The sequence below is a fragment of the Pseudophryne corroboree genome, chromosome 8 (assembly GCF_028390025.1).
Source record: "Pseudophryne corroboree isolate aPseCor3 chromosome 8, aPseCor3.hap2, whole genome shotgun sequence".
NCBI lineage: Eukaryota > Metazoa > Chordata > Amphibia > Anura > Myobatrachidae > Pseudophryne > Pseudophryne corroboree.
Genome location: NC_086451.1, coordinates 25,048,584 through 25,070,409, shown reverse-complemented (window position 1 = coordinate 25,070,409; position 21,826 = coordinate 25,048,584). Strand labels below are relative to the sequence as shown.

At 47.2% G+C, this 21,826-nt stretch overlaps 1 protein-coding gene across 1 annotated transcript in view; it reads right to left on the bottom strand.

Moving 5' to 3' along the window:
* KCND1 (potassium voltage-gated channel subfamily D member 1) overlaps positions 1-21,826 on the bottom strand; it is a 158,943-nt gene that overhangs the window by 15,947 nt on the left and 121,170 nt on the right. Inside the window, exons 3-4 of the mRNA XM_063936085.1 lie at positions 8,308-8,470; positions 8,098-8,181 (exon numbers count right to left, since the gene is read on the bottom strand). Coding sequence (XP_063792155.1) covers positions 8,098-8,181; positions 8,308-8,470 — 247 coding nt within the window. The remainder of the gene's footprint in view (positions 1-8,097; positions 8,182-8,307; positions 8,471-21,826) is intronic.

Below are 21,826 nucleotides of genomic sequence, written 5' to 3'. Positions count from 1 at the left end.
CCTTATCCAGCTTTTCCAGCAAACTGAAAAGGTTCTAACAAAACAAAAGCATTTTCCTAGAAGTTTTCATTTTCTAAAACATGTAAGACAAGAACCTGGGACAAACATACCTGCCCTCAAACACTATCCCAGTGTTCTTGTCACATATCCCCCTCCCCTGTTTCGACCTAGGGGCCGGAACACTTGTAGCCCCCAAACAGAAGATGCGGGACAATGCATCTGCGTTGGCCAATTGTGTACCCGGTCTATGTTCGACAGTAAACCTAAAATCCTGCAACGCTAGAAACCATCTAGTTACACGAGCATTCTTGCCTCTATTTACATCCATCCATTTTAAAGGGGCATGATCTGTCACTAGTCTGAATTGTCTACCCAAGAGGTAATATCTCAAGGTATCTAGTGCCCGCTTAATGGCCAAAGCCTCCTTTTCCACAATGGCATACCTTTTTTCATGCTCATTGAGTTTCCTACTCAAATAAATGATAGGGTCTTCGTCCCCATCTCTGGTTTGGGACAACACAGCCCCTATCCCTACCTCTGAGGCATCTGTCTGTACCACAAATTCTTTTGAAAAATCTGGTGTTATCAATATCGTTTGTGAACACAAAGCCACTTTTAACGCTTGGAACGCTTTTTCTGCATCAGGGTTCCATTTCACCATATTTGACTGCTTTCCTTTGGTAAGGTCTGACAACGGCACCGCTGTGGCCGCAAAATTGGGAATAAACCGTCTATAGTACCCAGTTATTCCAAAAAAAGCCCTTACCTGTTTTTTTTATTCACTGGACGAGGCCAGTTTTGAATAGCATCAATTTTATTCAATTGGGGCCTAATCAGACCTCTGCCTATGGTGAAGCCCAAGTATTTGACCTCCTCCATTGCGAGGCAGCACTTCTTTGGGTTAGCAGTTAACCCTGCCTCTCTGATTGAGTCCAGTACTGCTTGTACTTTAACCAAATGGGACCCCCAGTCTGTACTGTGAATTACTACATCATCCAAATAGGCAGCTGCATATTTTCTATGGGGCCTCAACATTTTATCCATCGCCCGTTGAAAGGTTGCTGGAGCCCCATGCAACCCAAAGGGTAACATCTTATACTGGTACAGCCCCTCCGGATCCGAAAAGGCTGTTTTTTCTTTTGCGCTATCAGATAAAGGTATTTGCCAGTAACCTTTGGTCAGGTCCAACGTGGTGAGAAACCTGGCTGTTCCCAGCCTTTCTATAAGCTCATCAACACTGGGCATGGGGTATGAGTCAAACTTGGACACCTCATTTAACTTACGAAAGTCATTACAGAAGCGTATGCTACCGTCGGGCTTCGGGATGAGAACTATGGGACTGGACCACTCACTGTTAGATTCCTCTATGACTCCAAGTTCTAACATGGTTTTAACTTCTTTAGAAACAGCTTCTCGCTGAGCTTCAGGAATCCTATATGGCTTTAAATGAACCCTGACCCCTGGTTCTGTGACAATGTCATGTTTTATTATGGTCGTTCGGCCAGGCAGCTCTGAAAATATCTCCCTATTTTGGATGAGAAATTCTTTAACCTGATTGTTCTGATCAGCTGATAATGTCTCTGACACCTTTACTGCGGGAAGCAACCGAGGTGAAGACACCGAAGGGCAAGGCTCCGCTGACAGAGACAACCTATCTTTCCAGGGTTTGATTAAGTTAACATGGTAGATTTGTTCGGGTTTTCTCTTTCCTGGCTGGTATACTTTGTAATTAACCTCATTCATTTTTTCCCTAATCTCAAATGGACCCTGCCATTTAGCTAGGAATTTGCTTTCCACAGTGGGTACCAAAACAAGAACTCTATCTCCAGAAGCAAATTCCCGTACCTTGGCACTCCGGTTATAAACCCTCTGTTGAGCACTTTGGGCCTGTTCCATGTGCTCTCTGACAATAGGTACCACGGCTGCAATCCTATCCTGCATTTGTGTTACATGTTCAATAACGCTTCTATAAGGAGTGGGCTGTCCTTCCCACGTCTCTTTGGCAATGTCCAACAGCCCTCTGGGGTGCCTACCATACAACAAATCAAATGGAGAAAACCCCGTAGAGGACTGAGGAACTTCTCTGATGGCCATTAACAAGTAGGGCAACAAACAATCCCAGTTTTTCCCATCTCTCTCAACAACCTTTTTTAACATACTTTTTAATGTTTTATTAAACCTTTCCACCAACCCGTCAGTTTGGGGATGGTAGATGGACGTCCTGAGGTGAGTGACCTTAAATAATTTGCACAATTCTTTCATGACCCTTGACATAAATGGAGTACCTTGGTCAGTCAAAATTTCTTTTGGTATTCCCACTCTACTAAAAACCTGCACCAGCTCCCTAGCTATCGCCTTGGTTGTGATAGTGCGTAAAGGGACAGCCTCAGGATATCGAGTGGCATAGTCCATAATTACCAGGATATACTGATGGCCCCGAGCAGACTTTAACAAGGGCCCCACGAGATCCATGGCTATTCTGTCAAACGGGACCTCTATAATAGGCATGGGAAGTAGTGGGCTCCTGAAATGGGGTCTAGGGGCATGATACTGGCATTCAGGACAGGAAGAACAATATTCAGACACTTCTTTATAAACCCCTGGCCAAAAGAACCTTTGTAAAACTCTTTCAGTGGTTTTTTCTGCCCCTAAATGTCCTGCGGTAACGGGACTATAAGCTAAATCTAGTACCGTTCTCCGATAAGGCTGGGGAACTACCAGCTGTTCCACCACATCCTCACCCCTTTTGACAATGTGGTACAAGAGCTCATTACAGATGGCCATGTGGGGATACGTAACCCTGTCACCTGGTACCACAGGTTCCCCATTAACAATCTTAACATTCTCTCTAGCCTTTATCAAGGTAGGATCCTTTAACTGTTCAGACACAAACAGATCCTTCTTTACCTCCAGGTCAGGCACGCTTTCAGTTCTAACTACTATGTCTCTGTTCCCAGCAAGAGGGTCTTCACTGGATTCCCCATCTGTCCCTTCCCCAACCAAACTAGCAAAAGGCAAAGGGTCAGAAAGTTCCGAAGACACACGTACATCCATGAAATCACCGGTATTATCAACTGGCTCTTTACTTCTCACATCTGTTGATAAACGTGATTCCCACAGTTTCCAAAAATGAGGAAAATCCCTCCCTATTATGGCCTCATGCACCAAGGTGGGGACCAGTCCTACTTTAACAATTGCTGACCCACAACAAGTTTCTATATTCACTTCAGCAGTGACATAATGTTGGGTATACCCATGTATGCAAGTTACCCCAATAGGTATTTGCTGGACCTTTAAGGGGTTCACTAACCCCGCTTTCACGAGGGTAACTAAACTTCCTGAATCTAGCAAGGCCTCTACCCGGTTACCCTCTAAGAACACATCACACATTTGTTTTTCCAGCTCAGGTGAAGGTACCACAGTACAGGCTAACCTAGCAAAGAAAGACATTCTGCGACATTCAAAGGCAGCACCACATTGCATGGGTTCTTGCGTGACTGGGCAATTGGCAATAACATGACCTGGCATACCACACCTAAAACATTTAAGCACACGATTATCAACCCGTTTGGGCAGCATAGACCGTTCTAGCCCCATTGGCCTGTCTCCAGGGCCAGTGTTTACAGTCTCTCCAGCCTTGCGTTCTCTTAACCGCCCAGCAACATTTTCCCACGGAACAGTCTTACCAGTCTCTACTGAAGGGCGCTGTCGAGGATCTATGGGTTGCTGGGTGGTCATCAGTAGTTCCTCTGCTGCCAAATACCTCTCTACCATGTCTACTAATTGGTCAACAGTACCCGGGTTTCCATGGCTCACCCACTTGTGCAGAACCATGGGCAAAGATTTCAAGTAGCGGTCCATGACGACTCTTTCAACCATCTGGGGACCAGTTAATGTCTCTGGCTGTAACCATTTTTTTGTTAGCTGAATAAGGTCGTGCATCTGGGAGCGAGGAGGCTTCTCCATGGCGTACACCCAACGGTGCACCCGTTGTGCTCGTACCGACAGCGTGACTCCCAGGCGGGTCAGGATCTCAGTCTTTAATTTATCATAGTCCCGAGCCTCAGCAGGGCTTAAATCAAAGTACGCTTTTTGGGGCTCACCTGACAGAAAAGGTGCCAGCAGACTGGCCCACTGTGCTTTCGGCCAGTTCTCACGCTCGGCAGTCCTTTCAAGCGTGGTCAGGTAGGCCTCCACATCATCAGCCTCTGTCATTTTCTGCAGGAAGTGACTGGCCCGTATAGAACTAGAGCTGGTCGGAGCACTGATGGCCACATCTCCAATCCGGGCTGCAAGGCTCTGCACCACTTCTGTTAAGGCCTCTCTATCCTGACGCTGTTGCCTGTAAAGTTTGTCAACAGCTGCCTGCTGTTGTCTCCTATTTTCCTCCATTGCCACCTGCTGCTGTCTGTTGGCCTCCTGCTGTAGTCTCCAATTTTCCTCCATTGCCACCTGCTGCTGTCTCCTATTTTCCTCCATTGCCACCTGCTGCTGTCTGTTGGCCTCCTGCTGAGCCGCTGTAGCTTGCAGCAAGGCTTTAAGCAGTTCCTCCATGTCGACAGATTTTTCAGGCGGCTTTGTAGCTGCTTTCACCCAGGACATATATCAAATCCTCAGGGCGAGTCTCAGTAACTTCACACTGGGCTGTATCTGCATAAACCACCGTTTTCTGCAGGCCTCACAAAGCTGCTGCTTTCACTTATGCGCAGAACGGCATGCTCGCATTCTCCACCAAGTTGTAACACTGTAAGGGTGCAAGGTGCCGTTTCCTGGGATAAATGGCAGCACGCAGCAGATGAGGAACCACACAAGTCCAGTTTCCGGTACAACTGGCCCCAGCCAGTTTTATTATACAGAAAATAAAACAAACACCAAAAGAAAATACCTTGCCTGTCCGGCACTAACTAAACACAAGATGTTCCTAACTATCACTAAACAAAAACACAGAGTTCTCCAGTAAACACTGTATAGCTCACTTGTATCAGGAAGCGTGTTTCTCTCACAGAGATCCTGCAGTCTTCCCAGGCAGTCTGCACACATTAATCAGGCTAGAAGCCCTATAAGACTCTTGCACAGCTGAAAGCCCTGATTAGCCCACTGTGAGGCCAAAGATCCGAACTGGGCCCAATGTCTGGAACTCGCCATCTCTCTCTCTCAGGGCCCTTATCCAGCTTTCCAGCAAACTGAAAAGGTTCTAACAAAACAAAAGCATTTTCCTAGAAGTTTTCATTTTCTAAAACATGTAAGACAAGAACCTGGGACAAACATACCTGCCCTCAAACACTATCCCAGTGTTCTTGTCACAATATATATATATATATATATATATTCAATTCAATATAAGGAAGGCACTCACCAGACTTGTAATGCAAAAAGAATTGTTTATCAAAATCTCACATCAGCAGCTTAATCGTGGTTGGTCGACGTTTCGGTCCCATACCGGACCTTTTTCCAGACCAGTGTATACAGTCGTCAGAATCACGACGACTGTATACACTGGTCTGGAAAAAGGTCCGGTATGGGACCGAAACGTCGACCAACCACGATTAAGCTGCTGATGTGAGATTTTGATAAACAATTCTTTTTGCATTACAAGTCTGGTGAGTGCCTTCCTTATATTGAATTGAATGTATACAAGTTTTACCCTGGAATTTTGGCACCCCAGCAGATGACTTTGGATATATAGTGAGTGCCACTTCACCTGTTCCAAAATATATATATATATATATATATATGCACACACATCTGTGTGACTCCATCGCCTCACCACCAGGTGTCATCCCCTTCCACTCATCCAGCCTCCCTCACTTGTCTTTCCGTGACCTCTAATCATTGTCCTGCTCTCTCCGGATGAACACAGCTCCTTCTCTGCACCTTATCGATACCATTAACAACTGGTATAATGTTCTGTCCTTATTTCGTCCCTACTACGCAAGCATCTATTATTGATTTCTTTTTCTCTCCCTGACGTTCCGTGAGCATCGGTTTCATGCAGGAGAACGGCTTCAGATCAGACGCTGTGCTGTAATAGAATTATCAGCACTCACATAGGTTCCAGCGAGTCAGTTTCTAGTTCTGTAGTGCATTATACTGCCCTGCATATGGTCCTATGACCTATCCTTCATGGAAAACAGTCTGCTTCACCATTGTATCTGTTACCGACATCACTCATCACCAAATTACCCGTCTTACACCCCTCCTACAGCTCATCGTCTTCTCCTTCTGTGTTTTGCCACCTACTCTTATGCTGGCCACAGTCCCCCTGAGCCACTTGCCCCAGTCCAATTTACAAACATGGGTCATTCCGAGTTGATCGCTCGCTAGCAGTTTTTAGCAGTCATGCAAATGCTATGCCGCCTCCCACTGAGAGTGTATTTTAGCTTAGCAGAAGTGCGAACGAAAGGATCGCAGAGCGGCTACAAAATAATTTTGTGCAGTTTCAAAGTAGCTCCAGACCTACTCAGCGCTTGCAATCACTTCAGACTGTTCAGTCCCTGTTTTGACGTCACGAACACGCCCTGCGTTCGCCCAGCCACGCCTGCGTTTTTCCTGGCACGCCTGCGTTTTTACGAACACTCCCTGAAAACGGTCAGTTGACACCCAGAAACGCCCACTTCATGTCAATCACTCTGCGGCCAGCAGTGCGACTTAAAAGCTTCGCTAGACCTTGTGTGAAACTACATCGGCCATTGCGAATGTACGTTACGCGTGCGCATTGCGCCGCATACGCATGGGCAGAAGTGCCTTTTTTTGCATCATCACTGCACAGCGAACATTTTCAGCTAGCGATCAACTTGGAATGACCCCCATAATCTGCTTTGATAGAATTATTACTATTATCCATTGCATTCTATTTGGTTTACATATGGGGGGTAATTCCAAGTTGATCGCAGCAGGATTTTTATTAGCAGTTGGGCAAAACCATGTGCACTGAAGGGGGGGGGGGGGCAGATATAACATGTGCAGAGAGAGTTAGATTCGGGTGGGTTATTTTGTTTCTGTGCAGGGTAAACACTGGCTGCTTTATTTTTACACTGCAATTTAGATTGCAGATTGAACACACCCCACCCAAATCTAACTCTCTCTGCACATGTTAAATCTGCCTCCCCTGCAGTGCACATGGTTTTGCCTAATTGCTAAAAAATTTCTTGCTGCGATCAACTTGGAATTACCCCCATGATTCGTATATCACCATATGGGGCGGTGTATCCAACCGCTTTAACCAAGATTCTTTGCTGTGAAACTGTAAAGTTTAAATTCTGTTTGGCCGTAAAATACATCTTACGGTTTTGTCCGCTGAATTCAGATCACCTTACGTAATAGATACGACACTGCGCACATCACACAATCAAGAGCTTGTTTTGTGGGAGGAGATATTCAAATGAGCTTCAGAAGGTGGAATTTTGCTTCGCACACAGGAAAGTGCATTTATATGTGCAAAAAAGCACAATCTAACACGTGTGACATGAAATAAAGTATGTCTCTCCTGGGGGGATATTCAATTACCCGCAGCCACTGCTCGGTGGGTGGGTGGGTGGGCTATTAAGTTAGCCCCAATAAGCGGCTTAATAAAGTATGTCTCTCTTGGGGGGATATTCAATTACCCGCAGCCACTGCTCGGTGGGTGAGTGGGTGGGCTATTAAATTAGCCCCAATAAGCGGCTTAATAAAGTGTGTCTCTCTTGGGGGGATATTCAATTACCCGCAGTCACTGCTGGGGGGGGGGGGGGGGGGGGGGGCTATTAAATTAGCCCCAATAAGCGGCTTAATAAAGTATGTCTCTCTTGGGGGGATATTTAATTACCCGCAGTCACTGCTGGGGGGGGGGGGGGCTATTAAATTAGCCCCAATAAGCGGCTTTTCTGGGATTTTTTTCACCTGCCTCAGCCGGGCGAAGCGGAATACCCGAATACGGGACTGCTTCTACCGAAAACACACAGGATGTTTTTTTACCGGGTGAAAAACCATTGATGAAACATCAGGAAATATCACCTGAAGCTTCATCGGCGGTAACCGAATATCCCCCATACTCTCATTGCTTATTTAAGAATCTTTATCTTAGCAGCTTTAGGAACAAAACTGAACCTCTATCCTTACCTCTAGGCCCCCACTGTCCTTGTAACGGAGAAACGCGTTGGTCGTGTTGCTCTTTGCCAGTCTAATCCTGGCCAGGCGGATCTTCTGCGGAAATGACAAATACAGCGGGCTGAGTGACAGGAGAGAGATATGGGACGGCTGGCAGGACAGATATACTGTATACTACAACCAGAAAACATGGGGTGAGTGACTGAATGAAGACCTGCTTACCTGCTGCGCCCGGCGCTTGTCCGCCCGCTGGTTCTGGTGGTAAATTCGGCTGAAGTTAGATACGATGACGGGGACTGGTAGTGCGATAACCAGAACTCCGCTAAGGGAGCAGATGGAACCAAATATTTTCCCAGCTATTGTGTCTGGAACCATGTCACCATACCTGCGGAGGCACAGAGGATGTCACCGTTACTAGGTTAGGGATGGACTACGCGTCTGTCCATGCTGACGTTCTCAATGTAGACTTTCATAGTGCATACCGTCTGCAGCCTCCTGATGGAAAAACAGGTGTACAGTACATTAACACTGCTGCTAGCCTATCTACTTATGGGCTTCAGATTCCAGCTCATGTATCAAGCACATTTGAAAATAAATATATATAAGTAGCAGAAACCCCGACTCTCTCCCCCTTTTCTCTTCACGGGTATGGAGCATTAGATCCATCCTAATTAGGTCAACAGTCAATAGGTCAGCCCCATATGGTCGACACGGAAAAGGTTGACAGGGTCATTTGGTCAACACGTACAAAAAGGTTGACACATGAAATGGTTACCATGAAAAATGGTTGACACAAAACAGGTTGACATTGGGGTTTTTTTGGGGTGTCATTTGTCAAAACACATGGAACCCCAGTTAGCGTACCGCTTTGCTCGCCATGTCGGTTACTATTCCCAATCGTTGTCCATGTGAAGGGTAAAGTATGAAAAAGTTTTAAAAAAGCCCCCAAAATTTGTGTCAGCCATATGTGTCGATCATTTTTATATCGACCATAAGCACTGTCAACCTTTTACATGTCAACCAATGCCTGTCGATCTTATGGGGTCAGCCTATCATCCGGATTCCCCTATTCACTACATTGCTGCCTGCCAGCAGGCTCCTTACTTTGTTGCAACAAGGGTGGTCATTCCGAGTTGTTCGCTCGTTGACTATTTTCACTATGCTGCGATTTGTTGCTAAATGCGCATGCGCATGGTACGCAAAGTGCATGCGCTAAGTTATTTAACACAAAACTTAGTAGATTTGCTGGTGTTCGTGCAACGCTTTTCAGTCGCACTGCTGATCGGTGAGCGATTGACAGGAAAGGGGCGTTTCTGGGTGGTAACTGAGCGTTTTCTGGGAGTGTGCTAAAAACGCAGGCGTGTCAGGGAAAAACGGGGGAGTGTCTGGAGAAACGGGGGAGTGGCTGGCCGAACGCAGGGAGTGTTTGTGACGTCAAACCAGGAACTAAACGGACCGAGCTAATCGCAATCTAGGAGTAGGTCTGGAGCTACTCAGAAACTGCAAGAAAATATTTAGTAGCAGATCTGCTAATCTTTCGTTCGCTATTCTGCTAAGCTAAGATACACTCCCAGAGGGCGGCGGCCTAGCGTTTGCAATGCTGCTAAAAGCAGCTAGCGAGCGAACAACCCGGAATCACCCCCAATGTTGCCACTTTCTATAACAGAGGATATGAGTGCAGCAAACCAGAGTTGGATTTACCACAAGGCCGTCTAGGAGCCCAGTGGGCCCTAGGGGGCCCGCCCGCCTCTTCCCAACAGTAAAAAGTGTAAAATAAATAAAAAATACATTATTAATTAACAGTTAATCCATGAACAGTTATCGTTTCCCCCCACCTGCAGGCAGTGCAAAGTGATGGCGGCTGCATGGGGTTTCTGGGAATCTGTATCTCCATGTCTCCCCAGGCCCCACCGTATCTCTATATCCTTTTTGTTTGTGTGTCAGGCCCTTATTTTACCTTCTCCCTTTGCCTGTGTCTTCCATTAAGGGCCCCATACACTAGAACGATTTTACTCAATTTCAGCTCAATTCGGTCATTCGGGCCGATATATAGGGGGAAATCGTGCATTTTTGCTGTGTATCCGATCCGATCCGATGAGCGGCCCCGTGAGGGTCGGGTCGACTCCTCCAGGTCGTTGGGTGCTGCACTCGTTATTTGTCGTGATCAAATGGAACTGTATGGAATCGAACGGAAAAATGTGTGGTTTCTGTGCTCGTGATATATCGCATGCCATCTATAGTAGGAAGTTTGAAGAACCCTAATCCAATCCACCAGATGTGTCTGATGGTACCTGTGAATGCATGCTATACATCGCATGCGATATATCGGCACTTGACATATCGTATGCGATATATAGCCTGCGCAAAAATGTCACATTGTACCAAATCGTTTGGAATCGTATGTAAACGCTCCCGGGAGAGTTCAAGGGAAATCGCCCCAACTTCAGCCTCTAGACATATCGTTCTAGTGCAGTGGCTCTCAAACTCGGTCCTCAGGACCCCACACGGTTCACGTTTTCCATGTCACCCAGCAGCTGCACTGTGTATCACCAACTGTCACAATTCAAAATCCTACAGGTGACCTACAAAACATGAACCGTGTGGGGTCCTGAGGACCGAGTTTGAGAACCTGTGTTCTAGTGTATGGGGCACTTTACTCTTTTATATCTATCTCCTTTCTAATTCTGTCATTAAGCCCCCACCACCCACCTCTTTCCTGTGCCCCCACCACCCACCTCTTTCCTGTGCCCCCACCACCCACCTTTCCATTGTGCCCCTCAAAAAACACTGTTCCTCTTGCCCTGATCCCCCTACGTTCCACCAACCCCTTTCTTCTTCCACTTGTCCCTTCTTTACCCTTTACCTCTCTTTCCTCCTTTTCTACTGAAGGCGATGGGGTCTCGCTGGGTGACAATGAGAAGCAGCATGGAAATATCTGGGAATGGCAAGTAAGCACAATCTCCTGTTTTAAATTATTTTATTTTTTTCTATAACGCTGCTGTCGCTGACTAAAAACCCTGTCGGCAGTAAAATATGCCAGTTTTCACCAGGGAAGCTTCCCCTTATGAACAGCACAGGTGTCATGGCGGTACTTGTATCACCACAATACCTGCTCCTTCAGTAGAGGACAATCAATTAAAAAATGTAAAAAATGTGATTATGTAGAATTGTATTTTTTTTCTTGTAGGGACGGGTGGGGGTGGGGGGTGGGGGGGCAGACCAGTTACTTGCCTAGAGCTCCATGAAGTGTAAATCCAGCTCTGTATCCTGTTATCAGCTGGCTGGTAGAAAGGTTACTACGGGAGCCATATACTGGACTGCAAGCCCTCTCCTAATTTCCCTCTGAGAAACAAAATCACCATAAAGCAATACACGTCTGTAATAATCTATACCAGCGGTGTGAAACCTGTTACGCGCCAAAGGCCGTCTGGGCCGACCCGTAACCTTTTAAACGGCTCCAAATTATCGTTCCCCTAAGTAGTAAATGAAACCTACAATTCATAAAAGACAGAAACATCTGTAAATCGTATCACCGGGCATTTACATTTTAGCGAGACAGGTATTATCAGGTATGACAAACCATTACTATTATCTATGTAGGGCCTAATTCAGACCTGTTCATCACTGCGCATGCGTATAGATCGTAATGCGCAGTGCGAGGCTAAACTGCAGAAAAATACTGTGGGTTTTTTTTTATCGCTAGGCGAACCCAGGCTGATTGACAGGAAGAGGACGTTTTGGGGGTGGTAACTGGGCGTTTTCTGGGAGTGTTTGGAAAAACGCCGGCGTTCCTAAGTGTTTTCAGGGCGGGTGTGTGACGTCAGCTCCGGCCCCGATCAGCCTGTTTGTATCGCACTGTAGGAGTAAGTCCTGGGCTGCGCACAGACTGGAAAAATCATTTGATGGTGAGTGAGTTGCAAACAGATTTGCAGCTGACCGGCGTTTGCAAAGATTTTCACAAGGCGTACGCAGGGACTTGCACGGGGCGAATCTTCACTCTGGCAGGGCAGCGACTATCCGATCGTAGACCTCTGCAAATTCACAGAGGAGCCATCAGGTCTAAATTAGGCCCATAATATGATCTAATCCAGCACATCAGCCCCAACATGGGGGTACCTTGACAAAGACATGCTTTGGGTGGAAACGCGACAGTAGCCAGGTGGATCCTCTCACAGTATACGTGTGAGCAGGGAGCCAACTGCATGAGGGAGAGCTGTGAAATCGGCGGCGCGGTAGACTACCTTACACTTCCAACATGACCTTACCACTGGCCGTGACCATAATACATCTATTACACCCTATACAGACATAGGACACTACACCCCCAACATGACCATAATACATCTATTACACCCTATACAGACATAGGACACTACACCCCCAACATGACCATAATACATCTAATACACCCTAAACAGACATAGGACACTACACCCCCAACATGACCTGACCACTGGACATGACCATAATACATCTATTACACCCTATACAGACATAGGACATTACACCCCCAACATGACCTGACCACTGGACATGACCATAATACATCTATTACACCCTATACAGACATAGGACACTACACCCCCAACATGACCATAATACATCTATTACACCCTATACAGACATAGGACGCTACACCCCCAACATGACCATAATACATCTATTACACCCTATACAGACATAGGACACTACACCCCAACATGCCCTGACCACTGGCCATGACCATAATACATCTATTACACCCTATACAGACATAGGACACTACATCCCCAACATGACCTGACCACTGGCCATGACCATAATACATCTATTACACCCTATACAGACATAGGACACTACACCCAAACATGACCTGACCACTGGCCATGACCATAATACATCTATTACACCCTATACAGACATAGGACACTACACCCCCAACATGACCTGACCACTGGCCATGACCATAATACATCTATTACACTCTATACAGACATAGGACACTACACCCCCAACATGACCTGACCACTGGCCATGACCATAATACATCTATTACACCCTATACAGACATAGGACACTACACCCCCAACATGACCTTACCACTGGCCGTGACCATAATACATCTATTACATCCTATACAGACATAGGACACTACACCCCAACATGCCCTGACCACTGGCCATGATCATAATACATCTATTACACCCTATACAGACATAGGACACTACACCCCCAACATGACCATAATACATCTATTACACCCTATACAGACATAGGACACTACACCCCCAACATGACCTGACCACTGGGCCTAACCATAATACATCTATTACACCCTATACAGACATAGGACGCTACACCCCAACATGACCTGACCGCTGGCCATGACCATAATACATCTATTACACCCTACAGACAAAGGACACTACACCCCCAACATGACCTGACCGCTGGCCATGACCATAATACATCTATTACACCCTGTACTGACATAGGACAATACACCCCCAACATGACCTGGCCACTGGCCATGACCATAATACATCTATTACACCCTATACAGACATAGGACACTACACCCCCAACATGACCTGACCGCTGGCCATGACCATAATACATCTATTACACCCTATACAGACATAGGACACTACACCCCCAACATGACCATAATACATCTATTACACCCTACACAGACATAGGACAAAACACCCCCAACATGACCTGACCGCTGGCCATGACCATAATACATCTATTACACCATATACAGACATAGGACACTACACCCCCAACATGACCTGATCACTGGCCATGACCATAATACATCTATTACACCCTATACAGACATAGGACACTACACCCCCAACATGACCTGACCATTGGCCGTGACCATAATACATCTATTACACCCTATACATAGGACACTACACCCCCAACATGACCTGACCACTGGACATGACCATAATCTATTACACCCTACACAGACATAGGACACTACACCCCCAACATGACTCGACCACTGGCCATGACCATAATACATCTATTACACCCTATACAGACATAGAACACTACACCCCCAACATGACCTGACCGCTGGCCATGACCATAATACATCTAAAACACCCTATACAGACATAGGACACTACACCCCCAACATGACCTGACCGCTGGCTATGACCATAATACATCTATTACACACTATACAGACATAGGACACTACACCCCCAACATGACCTGACCGCTGGCTGTGACCATAATACATCTATTTCCCCCTATACAGACATAGGACACTACACCCCCAACATGACCTGACCACTGGCCATGACCATAATACATCTATTACACCCTATACAGACATAGGACACTACACCCCCAACATGACCTGACCACTGGCCATGACCATAATACATCTATTACACCCTATACAGACATAGGACACTACACCCCCAACATGACCTGACCATACATCTATTACACCCTGTACAGACTGTCACACACCAGAGGCGGCGTTCGCCGCGCTTACCCCTGCGTGTCTGCTGGTCGGTGTTGCGGCCTCTGCCTTCGGTGGGCCACGGGCTCCGGCGTCTGGCTAGCGCGGCTCCCAGCGGTTCTCCGGGGCATGGGCGCCGCCATGACACCCGGTATCACGTGGACGGGGGGCAGGTGACGTCATCAGACTGCTCCGCCAATCCAGCGGTGGCGGGGAATTCAAAGTCAGACGCCGGACAGAGCCTCAGTGCCTGAGTATCGTCTTTCCCTGACGTAGATGCCAGCGCTCTTGTTCCCGGCAAGGATCTCTGCAGTTGTACTCCAGTGTCTCCGGCATTTCCAGCTGCCAGTTCGCTGCACCGGTTCCAGTGTATTCAGCGGCCGGTATATCTCTCTGCGGTCCAGTCACCAGTGCTCCTAGGAATCAGCGTGGCTGCGGGCCTAAATCACCGTTCTCAAGTTCTGCGAATCAACAGCGTCTTAAACCCCTGCACTTCAGCTCCTCACATCATCAGCGTCTCAGTCACCGTTCTCAAGTTCTACAAATCAACAGCGTCTAAATCCCCTGCACTTCAGTTCTTCACATCATCAGCGTCTCAGTCACCGTTTACAAGTTCTACAAATCAACAGCGTCTTAAACCCCTGCACTTCAGTTCTTCACATCATCAGCGTCTCAGTCACCGTTCTCAAGTTCTACAAATCAACAGCGTCTAAAACCCCTGCATTTCAGTTCTTCACATCATCAGCGTCTCAGTCACCGTTCACAAGTTCTACAAATCAACAGCGTCTTAAACCACTGCACTTCAGTTCTTCACATCATCAGCGTCTCAGTCACCGTTCTCAAGTTCTACAACTCAACAGCATCTAAAACCCCTGCACTTCAGTTCTTCACATCATCAGCGTCTCAGTCACCGTTCACAAGTTCTACAAATCAACAGCGTCTTAAACCCCTGCACTTCAGTTCTTCACATTATCAGCGTCTCTGTCACCGCTCACAAGTTCTTTATCCATCTGTGCCTTCAATCATCATCTATAAGTTCCTCAAGTTATCAGTGACTTTTAAACATCACCCACAGTTTCTTCAGTTACCAGCATCTCTAATACTGCTCACAAAACCCTTCAGTGGGTCTGGACATCTTCCTCATTTATCCCTTTTGACATTTGACTTTAAGTTGTTTTTCCCTGCAATAAAGCTCTTCAATACTTCATCAAACTCCACTGTCACCGTCCTGTATGAGGAAATCCTATATTAGGCCTCCCCTTTTCCGGCTCAGTTGTGGTTCCTCTTCCCAACCATCGGAAGAATCCCCGAGTTCACAACACCCTCAGTCTAGGCCAGTGACAGTATACTCAGGCCACATGGACCCGGGGAATCGGAACCCAGAGGCAAGCGCCATGCAGGACCTGGTTTCCCGAGTACAGAGTCAGGAAGCAGCACAGAATCAGGTGATGCATTATCTCCAGGAGTTATCTGGCCGGCTGGATCAAATCCAGACTTCGCTGGCTTCAGTGGTTACAGCTCCAGTTCCAGTATCTGCTCCAGTGGTTGTCTCTGGCAATGTTCCCTCCGTGTCTGGAACCAGGTCACGCCTTCAGCTTCCCACTCCTCCTCGTTATAACGGGAATCCGAAAAAAATTGCTGTGGATTCCTCAATCAGTGTGAGGTACACTTCGAACTCCTCTCACATAACTTCCCTACTGATCGGTCTAAAGTGGCATACATTATCTCTTTGCTTGAGGGTTCAGCGTTGGAGTGGGTGTCACCGTTGTGGGAGCGATCAGATCCGTTAGTTTCTAGTTATACCAACTTCATTGCGTCGTTCCGAAGGATCTTTGATGAGCCTGGCAGGACGACTGCTGCCTCAGCTGACTTGCTCCGAGTTCGACAAGGCTCTCGTACAGTGGGACAGTATGTAATTCACTTTCAAACTATAGCTTCTGAACTGAGCTAGAATAATGATGCCCGTCGGGCTGCTTTTTGGAACGGGCTCTCGGATCGTTTAAAAGACGAATTGATTACTAGAGATCTGCCAGATTCCTTGGAACAGTTGATCTCACTCTGTGTAAAGGTGGATCTTCGTATGCAGGAACGAGGTGGTGAACGTAGTCGGTTAGACCGGTTGAGACTCCGATCTCTTCCTTCTAAGCAAATAGTTAATTCCAGTCCAGACGAACCCATACAGATTAATCGGTCTCGGCTGTCCCCAGAAGAGCGTCAGCGTGAAGGTAGACTTTGCCTCTACTGTGGAGCCGCGGATCATTTCCTCAAGTCTTGCAAGTCTCGCCCGGGAAACGGGCAGTCCTAGCTTGTTCTGGAGAAGTCAAGCTAGGGGTTGTTTCTCAATCTTCTCTGGCAGTGGACTGTCTACTTTCTGTATCTCTGTTTTCTGAGTCTGAAGTCAAAACCATTAAGGCACTTTTGGACTCAGGAGCTGCGGGGAATTTTATTTCCCTTTCCTGCGCCCAGAATCTGGGTTTGAAGTTACAGTCGGTCGAACGACCTATTACGATAACTGCTATTAATGGTACCCAAATTCCTAATGCTCTGATTACAAGTCGTACTATGCCAATCAAGCTGCAAGTGGGAGCGTTGCACCAAGAACATCTGGAGTTCCTTGTGATTCAGGAGATGTCTCACGATCTCGTCCTTGGTCTTCCCTGGCTCAAGCTTCACAACCCTCACGTCGACTGGAGGTCGACGCAGATAATTTCTTGGAGTCCATTCTGTCACTCGAATTGTCTTACTCCTGTCTACCCGCTTCGTGCATCGTCCAAGTCGGACGTAGAGCTTATTCCAGAGGCTTATCGGGAGTTTACAGATGTCTTCTCGGAACAGGCGGCCGATAAGTTACCACCGCATAGACCCTGGGACTGTCCTATTGAGCTCATTCCGGGGAAAATGCCACCTCGAGGTCGTACCTATCCTTTGTCAGTACCCGAGACTCAAGCCATGTCAGAATATATCAAGTCTAACCTGCATAAGGGATTCATCTGCCCCTCTACTTCCCCAGAGGGAGCAGGCTTCTTTTTTGTGAAGAAAAAAGACGGAGGCCTGAGGCCATGTATCGATTATCGTGGTCTAAATGAAGTCACCATTAAGAATAAGTATCCTTTGCCGCTCATCACGGAGCTTTTCGATAGAGTTCGCGGAGCTCGAGTCTTCACTAAGCTCGATTTAAGGGGAGCTTATAACCTGATACGTGTCCGACAAGGGGACGAATGGAAGACGGCCTTCAATACTAGGGACGGGCATTATGAGTACCTGGTAATGCCGTTTGGCCTCAGCAACGCCCCCACCGTCTTCCAGGGATTCATTAATGAAGTCTTTCGGGACATGTTATACCTAAATGTGGTGGTATATTTGGATGACATCCTGATATTTTCGAAGAATCTCACTGAGCACAGAATACAAGTTAAGGAGGTACTCCTTCGGTTGCGAGAGAACCATCTCTACGGCAAGATTTCCAAGTGCACCTTTGAGGTCCCCTCTATTCCATTTCTGGGCTACATTATTTCAGGTACGGAGTTGCGCATGGATCCGGAGAAACTTTCTGCTATTCGGGACTGGACTCTTTCCTTGAAAGCAGTGCAACGATTTCTAGGGTTCGCAAATTACTACCGGAAATTCATAAGGGGTTTCTCTACTATTGTGGCGCCTATTACTGCCCTAACCAAGAAGGGGGCTGACCCAAGCCATTGGTCCTCTGAAGCTGTAGCAGCGTTCACCCAGTTGAAGGCAGCCTTTATGACCGCTCCGGTACTTCAGCAACCAGACTTTCTAAAACCATTCTTTCTGGAGGTTGATGCTTCTACGGTAGGCATAGGTGCCGTACTTTCGCAGTACGCTCCAGATGGGAAGTTACATCCATGTGGTTTCCATTCTCGCAAGTTCTCCCCTGCTGAATTAAATTTAACCATTGGGGACAAAGAGCTGTTGGCAATAAAATCTGCCTTAAAAGAATGGAGATATCTTTTGGAAGGTGCTAAACACCTAATTACGATTTTCACGGATCACAAGAATTTACTGTATCTCAAGACGGCCCAGTGCTTGAATCCCCGTCAAGCAAGATGGGCGCTCTTCTTTGCCCGATTTTCGTTTGTCATTAGGTACCGGGCTGGAACTCTTAACACCAAGGCGGATGCCCTATCCCGTTCCGTAATGGCTTCGGATGAGGAGAATTCCGTTGAAAAGGCGTTGATCCTCAGTCCTGTCTCTATCTCTGCGGCTCCCACTGCGTTGGGTCCTCCCCCTGGAAGAATGTCTGTGCCAGCTAAATTTCGACCAAGATTGTTGCAGTGGGCTCACATTTCCAAGTTTTCTGGCCATCCGGGAGTTCAAAAGATGTGGGAATTGCTACGAAGATCTTACTGGTGGGACACTATGAAGAAGGACGTTCAACAGTATGTCAACTCGTGTCCTCAATGTGCCCAGCACAAAATTCTTTGTCTGCCTCCTGCGGGGTTGTTGCACCCATTGTCCATTCCTAAGAGGCCTTGGACTCATATCTCTATGGACTTTGTTACTGAACTGCCTCTCTCTAAGGGTCATAACACCGTCTGGGTGATTATCGACCAATTCTCTAAGATGGCACATTTTGTTCCGTCGACCGGATTACCATCAGCTTCTAAGTTGGCTTTGTTATTCATTCGGGAACACTTCCGCCTGCACGGGTTACCTCTGGAAATAGTCTCGGATCGAGGGGTACAGTTTACGGCAAGATTCTGGAAAGCCCTCTGCACGGCCCTACAAATAAAACTCAAGTTTTCATCTGCTTACCATCCACAGACCAATGGGTAAACTGAACGTGTCAATCAAGATTTAGAGACTTTTCTCCGTGTTTACCTCTCCCCCTCACAAGATAATTGGGTGGAGTTGTTGCCTTGGGCCGAGTTCGCCCATAATCATCTATATCACTCCTCGACTGGTGAGTCTCCATTTTTCATTAATTACGGATTTCATCCCCAAGTTCCAGAATTACCCATTTGTCCTCCAGAAGAAGTTCCTGTTGCAGCCTCTACTCTCCGGCATTTCAGTCAAATCTGGAGTCGAGATCATGCCAACCTCAAGAGAGTTTCCGGTCGCTATAAGTTCTTTGCGGATAGAAAGCGACGGGCAGCTCCTCAATACAAGGTTGGTGACAGGGTATGGCTCTCTACCCGCAATCTCCGTTTAAAGGTGCCCACTATGAAGTTCGCTCCAAGGTTCATAGGTCCTTATCCCGTGTTACAAGTCTTGAATCCGGTTGCCTGAAAATTGGGATTGCCTTCCCATCTCCGGATACCAAATTCCTTCCATGTCTCTCTTCTTCGCCCTCTTGTTTTGAATCGGTTTCATTACAAGTCCCCAAGGCTAACCTCTGCAGAGGCTGAAGAGGGTACGGACTTTGAGATCAAAGCTATTCTTGATTCTCGCTATCTTCACAAGAATCTACAGTATTTGGTGGAATGGAAAGGTTTTGGCCCCGAGGAAAGGAGCTGGGTCAAAGCTACTGAGGTTACGGTTCCCCGACTGGTGCGGATGTTCCATTCCAGACATCCAACAAAACCTGGAAAGTGTCCAGGGGCCACTCCTGGAGGAGGGGGTATTGTCACACACCAGAGGCGGCGTTCGCCGCGCTTACCCCTGCGTGTCTGCTGGTCGGTGTTGCGGCCTCTGCCTTCGGTAGGCCACGGGCTCCGGCGTCTGGCTAGTGCAGCTCCCGGCGGTTCTCCGGGGCATGGGAGCCGCCATGACACCCGGTATCACGTGGACGGGGGGCAGGTGACGTCATCAGACTGCTCCGCCAATCCAGCGGTGGCGGGGAATTCAAAGTCAGACGCCGGACAGAGCCTCAGTGCCTGAGTTTCGTCTTTCCCTGACGTAGATGCCAGCGCTCTTGTTCCCGGCAAAGATCTCTGCAGTTGTACTCCAGTGTATCCGGCATTTCCAGCTGCCAGTTCGCTGCACCGGTTCCAGTGTATTCAGCGGCCGGTATATCTCTCTGCGGTCCAGTCACCAGTGCTCCTAGGAATCAGCGTGGCTGCGGGCCTAAATCACCGTTCTCAAGTTCTGCGAATCAACAGCGTCTTAAACCCCTGGACTTCAGCTCCTCACATCATCAGCGTCTCAGGCACCGTTCTCAAGTTCTACAAATCAACAGCGTCTTAAACCCCTGCACTTCAGTTCTTCACATTATCAGCGTCTCTGTCACCGCTCACAAGTTCTTTATCCATCTGTGCCTTTAATCATCATCTATAAGTTCCTCAAGTTATCAGTGACTTTTAAACATCACCCACAGTTTCTTCAGTTACCAGCATCTCTAATACTGCTCACAAAACCCTTCAGTGGGTCTGGACATCTCCCTCATTTATCCCTTTTTACATTTGACTTTAAGTTGTTTTTCCCTGCAATAAAGCTCTTCAATACTTCATCAAACTCCACTGTCAGCGTCCTGTATGAGGAAATCCTATATTAGGCCTCCCAATTTCCGGCTCAGTTGTGGTTCCTCTTCCCAACCATCGGAAGAATCCCCGAGTTCACAACACCCTCAGTCTAGGCCAGTGACACAGACATAGGACACTACACCCCCAACATGACCACACCACTGGCAATAACCATAATACATCTATTACACCCTATACAGACATAGGACACTACACCCCCAACATGACTCGACCACTGGCCATGACCATAATACATCTATTACACCCTATACAGACATAGGACACTACACCCCCAACATGACCTGACCACTGGCCGTGACCATAATACATCTATTACACCCTATACATAGGACTCTACACCCCCAACATGACCTGACCACTGGCCATGACCATAATACATCTATTACACCCTATACAAACATAGGACACTACACCCCCAACATGACTCGACCACTGGCCATGACCATAATACATCTATTACACCCTATACAGACATAGGACACTACACCCCCAACATGACTTGACCACTGGCCATGACCATAATACATCTATTACACCCTATACAGACATAGGACACTACACCCCCAACATGACCTGACCACTGGCCATGACCATAATACATCTATTACACACTATACAGACATAGGACACTACACCCCTAACATGATCTGACCACTTGCCATGACCATAATACATCTATTACACCCTATACAGACATAGGACACTACACCCCAACATGACCTGACTGCTGGCCATGACCATAATACATCTATTACACTCTATACAGACATAGGACACTACACCCCCAACATGACCTGACCATTGGCCATGACCATAATACATCTATTACACA